General features: G+C 49.2%; 2 protein-coding genes and 1 long non-coding RNA gene across 4 annotated transcripts in view; 2 read left to right on the forward strand and 1 right to left on the reverse strand.

Moving 5' to 3' along the window:
• The window catches only part of Eif3l (eukaryotic translation initiation factor 3 subunit L), a 25,480-nt gene extending 21,343 nt beyond the window's left edge, over positions 1-4,137 (forward strand). The window contains exons 12-13 of the mRNA XM_020173530.2: positions 2,974-3,054; positions 3,929-4,137. Coding sequence (XP_020029119.2) covers positions 2,974-3,054; positions 3,929-3,967 — 120 coding nt within the window. The 3' untranslated portion in view covers positions 3,968-4,137. The remainder of the gene's footprint in view (positions 1-2,973; positions 3,055-3,928) is intronic.
• The window catches only part of LOC141425843 (uncharacterized), a 21,058-nt gene extending 5,324 nt beyond the window's left edge, over positions 1-15,734 (reverse strand). The window contains exons 1-2 of the long non-coding RNA XR_012450999.1: positions 15,560-15,734; positions 14,544-14,687 (exon numbers count right to left, since the gene is read on the reverse strand). This is a non-coding gene — a long non-coding RNA (uncharacterized lncRNA). The remainder of the gene's footprint in view (positions 1-14,543; positions 14,688-15,559) is intronic.
• Positions 15,735-15,867: 133 nt separating this feature from the next.
• Positions 15,868-20,154, forward strand: part of Micall1 (MICAL like 1) — a 31,219-nt gene continuing 26,932 nt past the window's right edge. The window contains exon 1 of one of the 2 annotated variants that reach the window (XM_020173519.2): positions 15,868-16,224. In XM_020173519.2, the coding sequence (XP_020029108.1) occupies positions 16,079-16,224 (146 nt within the window). In that variant the 5' untranslated portion in view covers positions 15,868-16,078. The remainder of the gene's footprint in view (positions 16,225-20,154) is intronic. The other variant, XM_020173510.2, reaches the window with a different exon arrangement.

Genomic DNA, 20,154 nt, shown 5'->3' on the forward strand with positions numbered 1-20,154 from the left:
TTGTTGAGAAAGTGAGGTTTAAGCCAACACTAGAAGATGAGGATGTTATCTGGTAGAAGAGCATTCATTTGGGAGAAGTGAGAGAGCCCTGTGTGCTGAAAGAATGGTGTAGTGTGGCCTAGTGGCCAGAAAGAGGAGCTGTGGGAGGAGATGAAAGAACAGGCGATGTTTTAGAGACAGCTGGAAACACTTTGCAAGTGGAGCCATTATCCTGACTTCTGACACCATAGATTAGTGCTGCTGCCTGAGAATTCTTCAGCATGTGGTTTTTGTGTCTTGGTTGACATTAGCTTTAAGAGGATTATCTTCCTTTGTACTCTGAGTTGTTTTACTCATGGCACAGCATTTCCCTCTGTGCTTGGTTTTGGTGGTGGAGGGGATGCTTGAACTCAGAGCCCTGCGCTTTTGAGGCAGGCACTTTACCATCTGAGCCACTCTGCCAGCCCTATTTTGGTATTGGTTCTTTTTGAGATAGGGACTCAAACTGTTTGCCTCAGGCTGGCTTCAAACCGAGATCCTCCTGAACTTTCCTCCCGAGTAGCTAGGATTACAAGTGTAAGCCACCCCCCCCCCATTCATTGTTCTTGAAAAACTGCTCTTGGCATATTTTGAGGCCTAGGATAAATGACCTCTTTCTCTAGAGGGATTTGCTTTTCTCTCTTAAAGTTGCTTGGGAATGTTACTGATCTGAGGCTTTCATAAACTGAGTTCACAGCCCTAGCTCCCCTGGATCACCCAGAGATAAGCCCAGGCTATAGGATGGCAGGAATCACCTTGTGTTTGTAGCATTTCTTCTGTGTTGGACACACCCCAGTCCCCTTGGCACCTTTACTTGGTGTAGGGACTGGAGTGGCAGTTGGCTCACCATTAACTGGAGAGTAGCCCTTTGGTACCCTGGTGTCAACAAGAGGGTCTTCTGTTAGACTTTCCATCCTCAGTTTGTCCATCAAACCAAGGAGAAGGACAAGACTGGGGTGAGCCCTGTGTGCTGAGAAAATGCTACAGTGTGGCCTAGTGGCCAGAGAGAGGAGCTGTAGCCCTTTGCTCTTTTTTTAGGTCCAAGGAGCTTCAGTGCTTTGCTTAGAATAGTTTTTATTTCATCTTAAGTAGTTCTTTTATTTGCTTGTCCCTGCTTTGATGCTGTAAGATTTAAAAAATAATAATGTATTTTTGATTTGGTTTGGTTTTGTCAGAAAGCATGTTGGTTGGCTGGGCAAGTGGTAACATTCTGCAGTTCTAACTGTCTGGGATGCTGAGTCAGGATGAGCATCTGAGCACAGGAGTTCAAGGCCAGCCTGGGCAACACCATGAGAATTCTGTCTCAAGAAAAGGAAAGGGTTTTGAACCTGTTTCTTTCCTTTCCTGCTTGTTGGTATGGACATGTTACTGGAAGAAGCACTTTTTTTAGTTTTTTTTAAAGTATGAATTTGAATATTTAAATTGCATGACATAAACTTCACCATTTAGAAATGTTTAATTCAGTGATTTTTAGCACATTCACAGTGTTGTGCGGCCATCACCAACCTCTAAGTCCAGAGTATTTCCATCCTCCCCCAAAAAGAACTCTCTTATTAACAGTCACTCCCAATTCTTCCTTTTCCTCATCCCCTGGCAAACCGCTAACCTTTCTGTCTCTGGGTTTGCCTATTGACATTTTGTGGAAATGGAATCATATAACATGTGACATTTTATGTTTGGTTTCTGAGGATGTTTCATCCACCTTGTAATATGTATCAACTTCATTCCTTTTTGTAGCCAAATGTTTCCTTTCCATATTTGCTTACTCATTAACTGACATTTGTTTTCACTTTTTGACTAATAAGAATAATGCTCCTGGATGTGGTGACTTACACTTGCCAGACTCCAAGCACTCAGGAGGCTGAGGCAGGAGGATACTCAGGCCAGTCAGGGCTACATAGTGAGCCCTGTGTCAACAACCCCCCTCCAGTGTGTGCACCACCCCCCAAAAAAAAAAAATGATACAGACCCTGATGCAGTATGCTGTGCCTGTTGTCCCAGGTACTTGGGAGGCTGAGGTGGAAAAATGCTACTGTAAATATTTGTGTACAAGTTTTTGTGTGAACATATGTATTTAATTCTCTTGGTTATTATTTTAATTGTGGAATTGCTGGGTCAGTTGGGTAGTTTGGTTTTGAAACCTCATCTTGCTCCAAACTAAATACTTTCATTCAGAGTTTATGGCCTTTGGGACTGGGGGCACATAACTCAGTTGGGAGAGTGCCTGCCTAGCATGCACAAAGCCCTGGGTTCAATCTCTAGTCCAGGGGTGGGGGCCGTGGGGGCGGATCTTAAAAACATGTCAGTAGTAGGATTTGTTCAATGTTTTGACTCCTTTTAAAAATCCAGCAAAACTACCTCTCACCTGCACTGTCATGTCATTCCCTGCTGTCCTTTTTGAGTTTGTTCTCAATGCTTGACATAGGCAATTTCTTTAGCAACGTCAGTAACCTGCTACATCCCTCTGTCGTATCTAAGTAACCAAGTATAACTAGTCCCAGCTATCTGGCTAGTTTAATAAAATACTCCCAAGAACTAGCAATTTGATTATTACAAGTAAAATCTTGCTATAATAATATGTTGAGGTTAAATTAATACTATGTTCCCGGTTAAAGATCCTACTTCATAATTTTTTTAACCAAAAGTGGTGGCATATGTCTGTAATTCCAGCACTCTGGAGATTCAGGCAGGAAGATTTTGAATCCCAGGCTAGCCTGGGCTGCATAGTAAAACCCTGTCTCAAAAAGAAGAAAAAAAAAATACTAATGTGTTTTCATCATTTCTTGCTAACTAATAATGCTCTTCCAGATAGCTCCCTTCCCCAGCTTTGTGTTTGAAAAGCAGAGTAGGGTTTATCTAGCACTTAGCATCATGATTTGCAAATATGTGCCTCCTTGACTAGGTAGCCCTGCCCCTTCCATTTGCTGCCCTTCTCTGACTCTGCTTTTCCCACAGGACATGATTCACATTGCAGACACCAAGGTTGCCAGGCGCTATGGGGATTTCTTTATCCGTCAGATCCACAAATTTGAAGAGGTAAGAGATCAGAGAGAGACTGGTTTATTAGCTGGCGACAGAGATTGGGAAGTGTATATTTTTAAGAAAGCGTGAGATTGGCTCTTTAAGTTTCTGAGCTAGGCTGGCTGGCTGGCTGTTTGAGGCTTGGGGAGTGGGGTTGGGCCTGTAGTTGTTGCTGAGTCAGCCTTCTCTCAGGCTTCTCTTTCCAAGATCTCTCTGTGGGTGGGTGGCCACTCTGCTCTACCTCCTTGGTATTTCCTAATAAGGGTGGATTTGCCGCTGACTGCTCTCGCTGCTGCTGCTGCTCTTACCCTTCCTCCTATCTTCCCACTCGGTGTTTTTCTCCAGTTTAGACGGGTCTAGCAAGTTCCTGCAAGTTGGAGGAAAGGAGGCTCTATTTTGACAGACTTGGTGCATTCCTGTCTTGCCCTAGGAAAAGTCTTGTGAGTCAGGCCAAACAGCACAAGGGTGTTAGTTTCCCTTTGTGGCCTTTGCTGGAGACACTATGTTCTGGTACTTGGAGTCCTCCAGCAGAGGCCAGGCTCTTCCTGCAGGATCATAACAGAGTCAGTGCTCTTTTCTCCTTCTAGCCATCCTGGTCACATCTGTCAGGGAAATGGGCTGGGGCTGTCAGTAAGGAGGAAGCTGAGGCTCAACAGAACTGGCTATACTGAACCCCTTTGCTGTCTCTAAAATAGCCAGAACAGTGTAGAGTGTGGGTTTGTTGAGTCTAATGGGCAGAGAAGCATGTGAACTGTGTGGGTTTTGCACACCTGGTGGGTACCCTTCTTCAGTGATCTTCCCTGCCAGGGATCTAACCCAGTGATTGTGCACACTATGGGGATAGACTTGGAAGACCGCGTATCTAACTTTGCTTTTCTTTCCCTTGTAGCTTAATAGAACCCTGAAGAAGATGGGACAGAGACCCTGAAGGCATTCATAATCACAGTAGTCAGGAACCCGTTTTGACATTGTAGGTGGGAAGTGTTTTTGTCACCGTGAAGCCTTTACTCAAGTCAGCCATTGGCTGAGTTGGAATTCATTTAAATTAAGGACTGAAATGTTTTGAGTAGATTTCAGTAAAGGATCTTTGGAGCCAGATTTGTCATCTCGTTATTACGGGGAGAATCTGTGGATCTGGCAGCAACACCTCCTCTCTCATATGTCCTACTTTGTAGTGCATCCGTTACAGAGTATGAATTGAATTCTTCAATCCCTTGTGTTCACTCTGTAGTTTCTAGGGCATTTTCACATTCCACATCTCATTTGTGCCTCACAAGAATCCCATGAGATTTATGTGACCTGCCATAATTTACATGGCATGTAAGTGGCAATGCTGGGTCCTGGGAACTAACTATTAGACACCTTCTACTGCCAGGAACTGTCCAAAGAGTTCTCCATGACATGCTTAATCCTTACAGTTTGGGTTTAGTAGTATTTCCCCATTTCTTTGATGAGGACATGAACTACCAGGGTAATGAGTGACCTGATTGAGGTCACAGGGGTCAAAAAGCCAAAGGGAGCTGGACTCTGGTGGCTTATGCCTGTAATCTTAGCTACAGAGGAGAGTTCAGGAGAGATCATGTTCAAAGCCAGTCCCCAGCAACTAGTTGGCAAAACCCTATCTTGAAAAAACCCATCACAAAAAAAAGAGGACTGGGAGAGTAGCTCAAGGTGTAGGTCCTGAGTTCAAACCCCAGTACTGCAAAAAAAAAGAATCTTAGCAAAAAGCTAAGAGTTGGCACCAAACAACTTTTATCTGACTTCTGCCCAAGTTAGTGTTTATTGCCAGACAGAGGTGGGCCTGCCTATTTATCATGGGGCCTCCTGATGATAGGCAATAGCTAGAGCTTGGCTAAGCACCCCTTCCTTGGGTGTTAATGCTGTACCTGTCACCTAAGGTGGGCACCAGATTGGATCTTGGGATGAAAACAACCTCTGCTTGCAAGTTACAAGTTACTACCTCTGAGCCTGGTATGCTGTGCCAAAGAGGAGGGTCAGAGAACCTGCCCTCTGGGCAGTGGTGAGCAGTGACTGGGATGCTGTCTGGGATGCTCACTGTTTACTTCTTCCACACACTTAGAATTCATAAACTCTTCTGTATCTTCTTTTCCCACTGAATGCTATAGTGGGTTCCCATTGTCGGTCCTCAGGAAGGCAGATCCACAACCTAAACCCTTCGTGGATCTGGTTTTTTTTTTTTTTTGGCGGTACTGGAGTTTGAACGCAGGGCCTCACGTTGGCGAGGCAGGCACTCTACCAGCCATTTTTTGCATTGGATTTTTGAGGTAGGGTCTCATGACCTATTTGCCTGTGCTGGCTTGGAATTGGAATCCTGTTCGCTGCCTCCTGAGTAGCTAGGATTACAGGCATGAGCCACCAGCACCCGGCTCTTCATGCATCTTAAAATGAGATCATTTTGGATTGAGCCAGTGATCCCACATTACAAGAGACTTTGAAGTATCCTTACAAGGAGAGCAAAGAAGGTTGCCATGTAAAGGTAGTAGACACAGGTTACACGGCCATAACTCAGGAATGCTTAGAGTCCCCAGAAGCTGAAGAGACATTCTCCCCTAGGGCTGACTAACATATTTTTCTTTTTTCTTTCTTTTTTGTGGGACTGGGATTTGTGCTTGCAAAGCCTGGGTTTTACTGCTTGAGCCACACCTCCAGTTGACTGCCATTTTGATTTTACAATTTTGGCTTCTAGAAATCTGAGAGAATTTTTGGTTTAAACAACCAAGTTTGTGATAATTTGTTACATAAACCCTAGGAATCTAATGGGTATTGGGGATGTTGTGGGATTTTATGACTAGAAGGCAGTGCTTTTTCCTACAAGCACACCAGCAAGGCACTGCTAGGCAAGGGGAAATGAAGTGGGGAAAAAAAAAAAAATCCCTGCCTTGCTTAAATTTTAATGGATGGACAGGTGATAAACCATGTTTGGTGATACGTATTACAGAAAAAAATCAAGGGTAGTGTTACTAGTTTGAATGGGCTGAGTGAGAACACTTACTGGTGCCCCAAGTGGGCAAGGAGGCATACAGTGCAGATACTTGGAGGAAGAGCTTTGCAGGCGAAGGAAACATGCAGAGACCCTGAGGCCAGAGTACGTTTATGTGCTGAGAGAATCAAGAAGAAAGCCAGTAGGAGCAGGTGAGGCTGGAAGACGGGTGAGGTTTGACGATAAGGATTATGACTGAGTATGATGAAGTTGGGAAGTCTTTCCTTGCCAGAGAGATCACAGAATTTGTCTAAGTTCCAGAGTAATAGGGTGGAGTCAGAATTTGAACCCAGCTCAGCCCTGTGCTGGAACACAGCCCCTCAAAGAAAGAAAAAGCAGTTCTTTCTCCCTTAGTGTGTAGTGAGTCCAAATATTTGTAAAACTCTTGGTAATTTTCCAAGTACTCTATCTGTGACCATATTGGTGCCTGATGAGTGGCAGTAAGGATCTTCCAAGCTTTTGACTTCAGGACAGCATAGCCTGTTGTCTACTGCCTGGTTCCCTGGCTCGGGGAGGGTGCTGTGTGCTAACTCCTAAAGAATGTCCAACCACTCGCTGGATTGGGCAAGGCTGGCTCATAAGAATTCATTTACCTGAGCACCTTCCCTCCCCCTCCCCCTTTGTTTTGAATTCAACACCAGAGTTTAGTTCCTGTCAAGATGTCCTTTCTATATCATTACAGTTTTTGCCAGGTCAAAGTATGAGGTCTGATACAGCCTCAGCCCTTTTACTTTGCTTAAAGATAGGCCATTTCAGGAGCCTAGGGTCACACAGACCCAGTGTGTGTGAGCTCCTGGCTCCAGGCCACCTCTCAGCCCAGAGGCTGACTGGGCAGACAGCAGCCCTTGTGTGGGGGGGCAGGCACAGCTGAACTCCGCCTGGTACCACTCTAGGAATGCAGTGCGTTCAGCAGCTGCAGCCAACTCACAGGAGCTGATTCTGTCCTGCCCAGAGTGGGGCAAGCAGGTTCAGAATCCTGCCATGCGTGACCAGGGTTTTATCAGGGAATAAGAAGCCAGGGTGTGCTGGTTACTAGAAGTTGCTGCTTAAGAGCAGGCAGCGTAGAGTGTGTGGGCCTAGTCAAACCTGGATTTGAGCCCTAACTCTGCCACATACTAGTGAGATTGTGACCCAAGTTACTTTACCTCTCAGTGCCTTACATTTCTCATCTAAAGGTGATGGCACCTGCCTCAGGATTAAATTACATAAATCTTAGTACAGCACCTGGTGTGTAATTAGGGAATGAAGGCCATTATTATTAACTGACTGTGACCTTGCCAGAGTTGGATTTTAGAGTCAGAAAGGTCATGTGTGGAACAGCCTGGCATCTTTATGCTGGAGCTGCAGTGACAGAGCAACTGAGGCACTATTGATGAACGGGACCTTGTACACAAAGGCAGCAACAGCAGGTGTGGAGAGAACCTGGAGAATTCAGGAGCGATTGGGAAGTTACAGAGGACAGGCTTTGGATGCTGGGGAAGGAGCAGGAAGGAGGCCGGTTTCCTGGCTTTTGTAGCTGAGCAATGGAGCCACTGAGATGGGGGTGGTGCTGGGGCAGGATTTGAATAAGAGCCCCGTCAGATGGGTAGAGGACTGTGGGGATGGTGTGGAGGTGCCCAGGTGCATGACAATTTGGGGAGAAGCAGTGAGCAGCTGGGACTGGAACCGTGATCTTCAGAATCCCAAGCTAAGAGTTGGCTCCTCAACACACACGGGCCTCTGGTGACCTTGGTACCTTCTTTCCACAGTTTCTCTCCTTCCTCCCCCTCTTCCTCTTACACTGGACTGTGAACCCAGGATGGGGCTTTTCTTCCCAGTACAGCCTCGATCCTAGGTGGTTCATATGCCAAATGAGGCAGTGGGACTAGTTGCTGCCTGAGGGCTGCAGCCCTGTCAATCAGGATTCTGGGTAACATCTGGGTCTGAATAAGCCAGAGTCCTCTGAACATCTGAGAAAAGAAAGACAGCACTTGGTAGCAATGACCCTGGCAGTGAAGAGGTCTTTTTGAATGAAGAATGCTCAAGGAAGCAAGGAATAAGTGAACAAGGATTGAATGAACCAACTGTTGAGTAAGTAGTGGCCTGTGCCTTACATCCTTTCTGGAATGTAGAGGCATAGAATCAATCGTGATGAACAGGTTTATGTACTCTCCAGCACAGCCTATAGTGCCTGCAAACCAAGGCTTTGCCTGCTAGTGGCTGCCCATCTCCAACCCAGCCTGCCCTGCAGACTGGAGACTCCAGAATGTGCTTGTGTGCTTGGGGTCAGGAGCAGGCGTCTGGTGTGGGGGAAGGGATTCAGGAACAGGCTGAGAGGGAGGTAGGGGACTGGCCAATGTCAAGGTCCAAAGTCTGACCAATAATTTCCTGAGGTTTTCTGGAAGGACCTGGGTATAGGAAGCAGCAAAACTCGTCCTGGTGCCTGAAGCTCTGCCTTCCTGTCCAGCCTGCTATGAAAAAAATAGGCTTTTCCTTATTTTTGGCCCCACCCTATCCCTATGCAGGTTCCTCCTTCCTGCTCCCACCCCATCCCCACATCGTCCTCTGGGGCTGGTGGATCCTGAGAGGTGGACTTCTCCCTCTGGACAAGGCTAGGGACTGAAGGGAACTCCTTCAGAGTTTACATCCTGACACTGCCCCATTCCAACTTGGAGACTTCAAGCATTAATTTCACTGAACCTGTCCTATGGAATGGTTCTCTCCCCACCTGGGCCTTTCTTACTATCTACATCTAACACCAGGGAGGGTGCTGTGACTGTGTGGTGTTACTCATATCCACAGTGTAGGGTCCTGTGTCACCTGCAGATGAGGTACACCTTGTCTAACAGTTGCTCTGTTTAGATGAAAAAGTAACTCCCAGAGCTTGGACAGAAAGGTCTCACTTTCTGTTTGTGGCAGGAAGAGCTGATGGCTCACAGTACTGCATAGAGTTAGGTAAATGGGAAGCAAGCAGGCCTTTTCCTGTGTGTGACAGCCCTTTCCTTGTCACTCAGTCCTCCTTCCTATCAGGAAGGCTCAGGAACCATTCCCGTCCTGCCTGCCCTTGACTTCTAGAGGGGCTGGGTTGATTCTTTAGCAGCCCATACCTTCGATTCTGCCTCTGAAGCGAACAGAGCTTGCAACAGGGCTTGCCATACACACAATCCTAAATCTGGTCCTCTAATCCCCTCCTCCTCCTGCCAAATATCTGCCCTCCAAACTTATACAGAGCAACAGAGCCCTGCCCAGCTCTTAGTGCTCTGCATACCACATTAGCACCAAACACCTGCCCAACTGGCCAGATGGAAAATCTCAATAGCAATAATATATGTTGCAGTGGAAGGGAAGTCACTTAAAGGCCAAGACTGAAGGCTTAGGGGCTGGCTGTCCAGGCTGGCTTGAGCATTGCGGGGTAGGTCCTGGGAGCAGCCAGGGCCTGCAGGGGCTGTTGGACCAGAGCTCCTGAGAGGGCTCTGGCTCACCAGCCCCCAGGAAGCTAAAAATGAAGTTACAGTGACAACTAGATATACAATGGTGCACTGGACACAATGCCTGCCATGCGTCACTGGTTTCATCTTGATGGTCTGGGGAGGATGGCTGGGAACAGCCACCTATCTTTAGACACAGTTGGGATTCCAGGGACCCTGTGGATGGAGGCAGCCAGGGCTCAGTACTGCTCTGGCCCAGCAAGTATGGTAGAGAGGAGAGGAAGCTGCCACTCCTGCCATCGAGCCTCCCACTGGTCCCAGCCCTGCTCCTGAGGACCCACAATGCTCCTATTGTCCACTGTTCTGCCAGGCTGCCCCTCCAAGGAACAGCTCAGAGCCAAGGGGCCTAGTCAGGGCTATTCCTGGGGCACAGCCTGCGTGGAAAAGCAGAGTGGTCCAACCCACAGAAGAAGCTATGGAACTTGGAGAATCCTAGGCCAAGAACCTTGGAATCTGACTTAGAAAAGTGCAATCCTAGATTACAAGGCCACAGGCACTCTGGTCTCAGCCTAGACGGATGGATTCATGCACATAATCCCACACCTTCATCTCATTTTCTTTTTTTCATTATAAAAGTTATACTTTGACCTTCCTCAGTTACCCAGACTTCTCATCTTTCCAGTGATCTGCCTGTGGGTCTGGTGCTGAGTGGGCAAATTTTTTCTTACTTGGTTGGGGCTGGCTTTATTTTCAAATTAAAAGCTGGGGATGTGGCTCAGTGGGAGAGCACTTGTCTAGAGTGAGGCCCTGGGTTTGGCCCCTTAGCATTGCCAAAAAAAACCCAAAAGTATATAATAATAATAGTAGTAGTAAAACTAGAGCCTGATATCCTTCTAATGTTAAATGATTTTAAGTGACTGCCTAAAACTATAAGCAGAATGGAAGGCTTTTCCCCCCAGTACTTGGTTTTGAACTCAGGGCCTTGAGCTTGCTAAGCAGGTATACTACCACTTGAGCCACACCTCAGTCCCAGATCAGAAGTTTAAAATCCATTAGTGGCAAATACAAGAGGATTCCACCTATCTGAGGCTCCAATTCAGAGACAGAGGGCTGGAAGCATGGCTCAAGTGGTAAACTACCTGCTTTGCAAGCATGAAGCCCTGAGTTCAACCCAGTCTCACCAATAACAACAACAAATCAGAGATGGGAAGGGGAGTTACTGTTTAATGGATTCAGCTGGCAAAGATGAAAACATTTCGGCAGTGGATGGTGGCACAATGAGGTGAATGCACTTATTGCCACAGACTACATTTAAACATGGCTGAAATGCAAATTGTATAAGGTATATATATATATAAATAAATATATATATAGGACATATATCTGTATATATATGCATATAGCTTGGCTTCAAACAGATCTTCCTGATCTCTGCCTCCTGAGTAGCTAAGATTACAGATGTGAGCCACGGGTGACAGCCTTACAGCTGTTATTTTAAAGAAGTATATCTGCTAGTTGTTAAAAATTCAAACCATAATTACTTGTAAAAACTGAGTCTGCCATAACCCAAAGTTAACTAAGGATAACATTTGGACCTGTATCCTTTAAAATTCTTTATATATATATATATATATATACATAAACATTTAGATACACAAATACACATTTCACACACACATATATACACATACATATGTATGTATATACACGTGTGTGTGTGTGTGTGTATACTTTTCAGTATTTGGTGGTGCTGGGGCTTGAACTCAGGGCCTTGCACTTACTGCTAGTGTGTTTTATAAATGGGATCTTATGATAACCTATTATATCACAGCTTGCTTTTTCCACTTCTTTTGAAGGCATACTTTTATGACATTCTCTGACTCTTTTTCTAGAGACAGTCCAGACTAGCTTTGAACTCCTGAGTTTAAGCAATCCTTCTGTTTCTGCTTCCTGAGTAGCTGGGATGACAGGTGTGCCCCACTGTGCCTGGCTCCCCTAACAATTCTTTTTAACAGCTGTGTAACTTTCTATTGTCCAGCTATGCTGAAATTTCACTGGCCAGCAAAGAACGCTAAATTCTTTGCTGTTAGTGAACATTAGACCTTTCAGCATGCATGTCTCCGAGTCTCCTGGAGTAGCACTTCCGGATGACAGAATCCTGTAAACAGGCGTGCTGTGTCCCAGGTGGGCAAATCCTCACCTTTCATAGATGCTAACATTGAACCTAGGGCAGGCGATATACTTGTTCAGTGTCTTCCAGTAAGTCATCAGCAATGAGAGCAGGTGCTGGGTGAGTGGATCATCCAGGCATCTGCTCTCACCTCCAGGAACACACACATCTGCACACACATCTGCGTCTGGCTCTGAGATAGGAGTAGCCCTGGGCCTCTGAACAGGTGTACAGTCAGGTGGTTAGGATCAATAGCTAGAGGATCCCAGGTGGCAATGAAGATATTTTTTCCCTAATCCTTCTCCAGGTCTCTTCCATGTGGTTCCTCTCTCTCACCTCTCTGAAACTTACCTTGAGATCTGAGTGTGAACATAAATGTAAGGCGTAGGTCCTAACCCGCTGTTCATCCACTCGTTCTTTCTCACCAGTATTCATTCAGTGTAAGCCTCCTCCACCTCTAATGGGTTTTTCATCTTGCCTTTACCTCCCTCCTTCAACCCCTGTGAAGCGTGTTGGAGCAAGAATGGCAAGTAGAGGCATAATTCCCACCTCCCACCCCAAATCAGTGTCCCCCTGCCTTGTTGGGACTATGCTGGATGTCCCTGCTAGGACATCACCTCCCTGCCAGGATTCTGCCCTGCTGTAGGGACCACTGCACCTAGAGGGCTACAGGCTTCTAGCTTTGGGAGAACTTAGAAAGGATTCAAGCTCTGGTTATCATGACAGCTCTCACTGGCTTGCATCCACTTGCTTCCTCGGCAGATTGGTGTCATTCAGCTCAAATGTCACCACCGGCTTCTCTGGCCAGTCTGTTCCCACTGATTTCTCCCAGTACTGGGCATGGAACTCAGGGCCTTACACATGCTACAGAAGCCTTCTACCAGTGAGCTATACCCCAGCCACATTTAACATTTAAACAAAATGCTGAAGAAAGGACCCAAGGTCCTCAGTCCTAATCCTGAAATCATGGTCTGACTGGCCAAATGGCTCACCTTGCCTATCCGTCTGTGGCTTCTGACCTCACTGTAAACACAGGCTCACCCTCCAGCAGCACCCTGGATTCACAGTCTGCCCAGTGTTTTCATGACCATTATCTCCCACAACCAGATTACCCACAACCCTGGAACGAAGGCAAAGCAGAAATTATTATCCCCACTTACAGGGTGGGAAATTGGGGCTCACAGGGGTGAGGTGTCTGGCCTGCAGCCACACAGCTGTGATCCTGTAGATCAATAATATGATGCGCTTGCTCAGATGACGGGTTTATAAAGCCCACAAATGGCTAATGGGGGCTAAGGGCTGTGCTGTGCAAACTATTATTATGGCAACAGGAGAGCTCAAGGTCAGATCTAGAGCAGTCATCAGGGACCTAAAGGAGGTTTTGATTTTGATGAGGCGAAGTCTCTACACATAGTCCAGGCTGGCCTTGAGCCTGCCTCGGCCCCCTAAGTACTGGGATTACAGGCATGCACCACATGCCTGGCTTTCCTCCTAGTTTGTTTGTTTTTGACAGTATTGTGGGGTTTGAACTCAGGGCTTTGTGCTTACTATGCAAATGTTCTACCACTTGAACCATATTGGCAGCTCCCTTTTAGGTTTTTGGTTTTTTTTGGTGGGACTGGGGTTTGAGCTCAGAGCTTCAACCCCAGTGCAAAGCAGGCACTCCACCACTTGAGCCATACCTCCAGTCCATTTTGTTCTGGTTATTTTGACTGGTCTCTAATGGCCCGAGCTCAGCTTCTCAAGTAGCTCGAATTACAGGTGTGAGCCATCAGCACCTGACTCCCTTCTATGTTTTGATAAGAGTCCTGGGTGGTCTTTGAAGGTCAAGGACACTGATATCAAGATCTTGGGCCCAAGTCTTATTTAATGGAACCTTCTGGGACCCTGGTTTCTTGGAATTGCTTCCCACAGGGGACAGTGCAGGAGGTGGCAATGTAGGGCAGTTGGGCCCTAGCAGCCCCTTTAAGGTGGCCTGAAAGGCCAAGATGGTGGCCTTCCAGCTTCAGACATACCCAGAGGCATAAGGCTGGCCCAGGTTGGCAAGCTGGGGTCCCAAGACCCTGAGTCTTAACTATATTCTGAAATGTGGCTGTTAACTTTGAGGAGGTAGAATTACCCAAGTCAATCTTTCTTTTACTCCAAAAGGCCTAAATGACAACTTGGGTACAAAAGTTTTCAATCAAACTCGGCTCATGCCTATAATCCTAGCAACCTAGTAGGCTGAGATAGGGAGAATCTTGGTTTTAGGCCAGCCCAGGTAAATAGTTCTCGAGACCCCATCTCCAAATAACCAGAGCAAAATGGGCTGGAGGTGTGGGTCAAGCAGTGGAGTGCTTGCTTTGCAAAAGTGAAGCCTTGAGTTCAAACCCTGGTCCCACCAAAAAAAAAAAAAAAAGCCAGTGTAATCCTAGCTACTCGGGAGGCAGAGATCAGGAGGATCAGGGTTCAAAACCAGTCCAGACAAATAGTTCTCAAGGCCCTACCTCAAAAACTCCCATCACAAAAAAAAAGGGCTGGTGGAGTGGCTTAAGGTGTAGGCCCTGAGTTTAAACTCCAGTACCGGACCAAAAAAAAAGGTTCAATTCATCTCATGACCTTTACCAGGTATCAACAGCTAACATGTACAAGGGTCAGGCACTTGATCCTCTTAGGCACCTGCAAATTAGGAGTTATCCCCATTTTATTATTTATTTAATTTGGTGAGTGGGTGGTACTGGGTTTGAACTGAGGTCCTTCAGCTTGCCTATCAGGTGAGCTGCACCTCCAGCCCTTTTTGCTTTAATTATTTTTCAGAGATGATCTCATGTTTTTGCCTGGGGCCAGCATTAGACCACCATCCTCCTCCCTATGCCTCTCTCACAGCTATGATGATAGGCAAGTGTCAGCACTACTGGTTTATTGGTAGAGATGGGGCTTCGCTAACCTTTTGTCCTGCTGGCCTTGAGTCTTGATCATCACAGTTTCTGCCTCTTGAGTAGGTGGAATTACAGGTTATGTAGTTTATGCTGGTCTGGTTCTTGCTGTGTAGCCCAGGTTGGTCTTGAACTTGAAGTCCTCTTGCCTCTGTCTGGGGAATGCTGGGGTCACTGGAGTGCTCCACCACAATTGGCCCTGTCCCCCTTTTCAAGATGTAGAAACTGAAGCTCAAGACGGCACAAGATCACATGGCTGAGAAGTGGGGGAGTCAGGATTTGAGCCTGGTTCCAAATGACTAAGACCTGTGTCTTCCCTTGGGAGGAAGAACAGACCCATTTCAAGCAGTTATTGCATGGGTCAGTGATGTCACTGCCTCTGGAGCAGAGCGGAGACTGATTCATTTGTCTGGAGTAGGACAGCCTTTGGGGAGGGGTCTGTTGGCCCGGGTCTGAGCCAGCAGATTGACAATGAGACTCCAAAGCCAGATGTGAATAGCTGGTGTACCCCTCCAAAGACACACCAATTGCTTCCCATAGGACCTTTTGGGAGTAGCCCAGTCCACTGCCACTATAATCAGAGGTGAGGGAACCTTGCCTTAGAAGGATGTGTGTGTGTGTGTGTGTGGAGAGAGAAGGACCCTGAATTTACACCGCTGTGGAGTTCAATCCCGGAACCATATGGATGCCTGGACTGATGGTGGTGGAACGAGTTGAGTCTCCCACACAGGCTAAGGGGAAGAGGGGGAGGGGGTGGGGAACCAGTGCTAGCTGTCCGGTGATTAATGTGGCGAGCAGGGTGAAGGAAATGGGGGTCACCTGGGGTAGGGGCTTTGGGGTCTGCAGAACTGCCTCAACAAAGCTGCAGACCAGGGATAGGTGGGTTAGGAGAAGCCAGTGTGGAGGAATTCGCAGGTCCTTTGGGGTGGGAGGAGGCAAGCTAAGGGCAAGAGGAAGGTGCCCGCCTCTGGATCGAGGAGGACTCCGGGGAGCTGCGGGTGGCGGTGACGGGGAGGGGCTAGCTTACTGTGGGTTGTCCCAACTTCTTCGAGGGGTTCGCGGCGAGGAAGGGGTGGCGGAGGATCGCAGAGGAGCGGGACTATGGGGCGTGCGCTCTTCTGGGGAACTGGGGTCCGCGCCTGGAGGCGGAGCCACCGCTGGGTGGGGCGCGGGCCGCCCCCTCCCAGCTCCCCCGCGGCGCAGGCGGGCCCCGGGAGGGGACGGAGGCGGTGGCCGCCCGCGGCCGGCCCACAATGAGGACAGCGGGCTGCGGTGAGTAAGCGGCGGCCGGCCAGGCCGGGCCACGCGGGCGGCGGCTGCTCGGGCAGGTCGGGGCAGGCCGGGCGGGCGGAGGCAACGGGAGCCGAGCCCGGAACCGAGCGAGGACACCGAGACCCCGCCCCGCTCCGCCCCGTTCCGCCGGTGGGCGCCCCGAGCTTCGCGCCGCGCCGCAGCCGGAAACCGGCCCCGCGCGGCGGCCACCGGAGCCCAGCCGTAGCGGGAGACTGAGCCGGAGCCCGAGCCGGAGCCGGGGCCCGCGCCGGCCATGGCGGGGCCGCGGGGCGCGCTGCTGGCCTGGTGCCGCCGCCAGTGCGAGGGTTACCGCGGCGTGGACATCCGCGACCTTAGCAGCTCCTTCCGGGACGGCCTGGCCTTCTGCGCCATCCTGCACCGGCACCGGCCCGACCTGCTGTGAGTGCCGGGGCGCGCGGGGCGGGCGGGCACGCGGGCAAGGTTGGGGACCGCCGCCCCGCTCAGTGACGCGGTGGCAGACGCCGCCCCCCGGGACCAAGACGCTGACCCCGCCTCGGCCCTGACCGCCGAGCCGGTCTTCGAGACCCCCGGCCCAGGCACCCCTCCCCCACCGAGCTGCTGTGACCCCACCCTGGGACACAGAACCCAGCCCGCCAGGGCTACTGGTTTCCATGAAAGGACACTGAGCCCCCACCCCTCCCCAGGTCCTCTCCTTTTTTGAAGGAGCACTGAACCCTCCCCGGCCACTCCTAAGCTAAACTCCCCAGCAGGCACACTGAACCCTCTTCCCCCATTGGGGCTCAGGACATACCACCCCAAAATTTGACTGTAGATCAGAGGATGCCACCCAAAATAGACTTCTTTCTTCGACTTGCCTGGTCTAAGAAACAGCAGACACCTGGGTGGCTCTGTAAGACTGTCCTTTTGTAAAAGAAATTTACATCTGTAAGGGAAATAGTGTACCTGAGGAAGTGTCTCAGGAGGATTGCAGCCCCAGACAACTTAGTACCTGAGAGGTCTCTGAGGGACCATCCAGCCCTGAGCACCACACTGTACCTGCCCCCCCTTCCCCAGGAGCCCAAGAAGTCCTTCCTTTCCCAGCTCAGGATATGCGTTAAGCTTCCAGTCATCTGACTGGACGTTTGTAAGTCTCCCATGGGAATGTGGGGAATTAAATACAGTTTTTCTTCTCTTCACCTCTTTTATGTCAATTGAATTTATGGCCCAGCCAAAGATGCTAGAAGCTACTCCCCCACCCTCAAAAGGCATTTAGGGCTGATCACTCTGTGTGACCCCCTGCTCTGTGAGGCCCCATTTCTGATTTCCCAGTGGGCACTGACCTGGTTCCTGGCACAGAGGAGTGTCTAGATGAGTGATTGCTGGATGACTGGATGCATGCCCTACTCCCCAGCACTCCTCAATCAGGAGTCAGATCCGCCTCCCCATGTGTGTGCACTAGGGTCCTGCTGTCCTTAGTGGAGCTTGGAGATGGGGTAATAAAGAGAACAGTGCCAGGTACTGGTGGCTCAGGCCTGTAATCCTAGCTACTCTGGAGGCTGAGATCAGAAGGATCACAGTTCGAGGCCAGCCCAGGTGAATAATTCACCTAAAATAACCAGAGCAAAATGGACTGGACGTGTGACTCAAGCAAGAAGCCCTGAATTTAAACCCCAGTCCTACCCCCTAACCCCCAAAAAAGTGTCAGGCAGGATGGAACTGGGAAGGCTGAGTCCTGTTGATAGCCACCAACTTGCTGCTCCAGACTAGGAAGCAGCCCCTCATGCCTGGAACTGCCGAGTGAGGTTCTTATGGGAAAATGTATTCATAACCCTGGAGGAAGTGACTTGGGGTTTCTGTCTCAGCTGTCTGTGCCCTCAGTAATTCATTCATTCATTCATTTATTTATTCATTCATAAAACAATGAAAGTTCATCTGGTGCCCTACATTTCTTTTGCTTCCGGCCCCAGCAGCAAATCAGGGATAGCAGCAAATCCTGGCCCTGGCCTCTTTCTTACAGCCCCCTTGGCAAGGCTGCCCAGGCCTGGAGCCTTTTCTGTGTCTGGTTCACCTCCAGTCCTGTGCTCCCACAGGACAGCTCCTGGGAGGACCCTGAAAGGATTGCTTCAAGGATTCCATGGCACATACAATTCTGGTTTACTCTGCCATACAGTACAGTGTCTGTGGTGGTGGGTGGGGTCGTGGAGTAGAGGGGTTAGGGCTGTGGATACAGATGGGATGAGGTGGATTGCTATCTGCTGCAGGGCATGTAGCACTGTACTAATGGAGGCCTAGCAGCAGGGGCTGGGGAGCTCAGGAGCTGGGGCTTGAGATGGAGACAGTGCTGGGGTTGGCCCCTGTATTGGAGCCCAAGCTCTAGGGGTCTTCTGTTTTGGCTGGGGACAGGTGCTGAGGCAGGAGTCTGGCAATGTACCCAGGGAGAGAAGGGGCTTAGGTCGGGGACCTGAGCCTGGTGGCATGGACACGCAGGCTGCCTGACTTTTCCATTTGGATCCTTGGGTAAATCACTGGGTCCCTCTAGGCATCTAGATCACAGGATTGTTGTGAGGATTAAATGAGGTAATAAGCATGCAATTAACATGGGCTACTGTGAGAGGTGTTATTAGACAGGAGGGGGAGGATGACAGTGTTTTTTTATTCCTTCATTCGTTGAGAGTTACTGCTCTGTGCTGGATACCGTACCGTGTAATAGAGATGCCAGCCAACAGCACAAAACTCCTACACCTCTCCCCACACCTGTGGGGGAACCCAGGGGAAAACCTTCGCAGGAGAGCACAGCCTTCAGGTGAAGGCCAAAGTTAGGTGAGGGCCCTGATGCGAGGCCTGAGCTGTGTGTAGAGCTGGAGATTGTGCTGCCGCAGTGGGGAACATAGACAGTTAGAGTTAGGAGATGGGATTGGGCCGGTTGCCCAGGGCCTCTTCAGCTGGCTAATGAGGGTAGATGGGGCCCTAGAGAGCCCTGTGGGTTCTGCTGGGGAGAGGATGTGACTGGAGACAGTGTAAAGGGGAGGGTTGTGCCCCTCCCAGGATGAGATCAAGTCCAGGCTCTTTTTTTTTTTTTTTTTTTTTTTGTGATACTGGGGTTTGAACTCAGGGCCTATACCGGCCACTACTCAGGGCCACTCTACCAGCCCTTTTTTTGTGATTTTTTTTTTTCTGTGTGTGATTTTTTTTTTTTGAGACAGGGTCTTGTGAACTATTTTCCCAGGCTGGCTTCAAACCTGAATCATCCTGATCTCTGCCTTCTGCCTCCTGAGTAGCTAGGATCACAGGCATGAGCCCTCCCGGCTGCTTCCAGGCATTTGTTTTCTAGGGAGGCCAGTCTCTCACAAAAGAGAAACTGAGGCTGAAGTCCCACATAAGGCTCAGGGAAGTCCTCAGCCTTGATTTTTACTTTATTTACCTCCTCATCCCCCAAATCCTCCCCCCCCAACACACACACACCAGCTCAGTTTCTGCCTCCCAAGGGCAGGGCCTGTAGCACTAATGGAGGCCTAGCGGCTGGGGAGCTCAGGAGCTCGGGCTTGAGATGGAGACAGTGCTGGGGTTGGCCCCTGTGTTGGAGCCCACCTCTGTCACTTTGTTCCATCTGTATCCACAGCCCCTGACCCCTCTTCACGACCCCACCCAGCACCACAGTTTTTTAAACTGGAGATTGAAGCAAGGGCCTCATGCACACTAGGCAAGGGCTAGCCTACTGAACTGCAGTCCAGCCCTTAGAGGCAGACCTCCATGAGAGTAGGGGTAGGGCTAGGGATGAGGGCAAGGCCACCTTATAAAGTACTTCAGGCTTCTGGGGTGTAAGAGGCTGACACTGCCCCTCTCTCCCATCCAGGCATTTCTAAGTTCCCTTGAGCACTGGGACCGTGTGGGCCTCTGAAAATGCTCAGAAAAGACTTTATTAGAGACAGAGATGGAGTAGGAGAAGTTGGAGGAAAAACTGAAGTATCCTGCAGGGTTTTACAGTTTTCACCATTTATTCATTCAACAAACATTTATGGAGTACCTCCTAAATACTGGGAATTGTGCAAGGTGTTGGAGGATTTGAGGGGGGTGGTACAAAGTGTGATCCCAGCCTTCTAGAAATACTGCTGAGGAGACTGAAATAAATGGCTGGGACTGGTTGCCTTGTGTCATTTGGTCTTGGAACCAGTCTATGTTGGCTGGGCTGGTGTTCCCTGGGCTGTGCTGGTGTCACAGACCAGAAAACTGAGGTGCAGGGACGTAGAGGCCCTTGCTGAAGATCACTCTTAGGCAGTGGCAATGCAGGGGAGTTAGTGGCCAGAATTGACAAAAGACGACTGGAGCCCATATGTGGCTACCTTCCCCCATTCCACCCAGCCCTGGAGG

The sequence above is a fragment of the Castor canadensis genome, chromosome 8 (assembly GCF_047511655.1).
Source record: "Castor canadensis chromosome 8, mCasCan1.hap1v2, whole genome shotgun sequence".
NCBI classification, from domain to species: domain Eukaryota; kingdom Metazoa; phylum Chordata; class Mammalia; order Rodentia; family Castoridae; genus Castor; species Castor canadensis.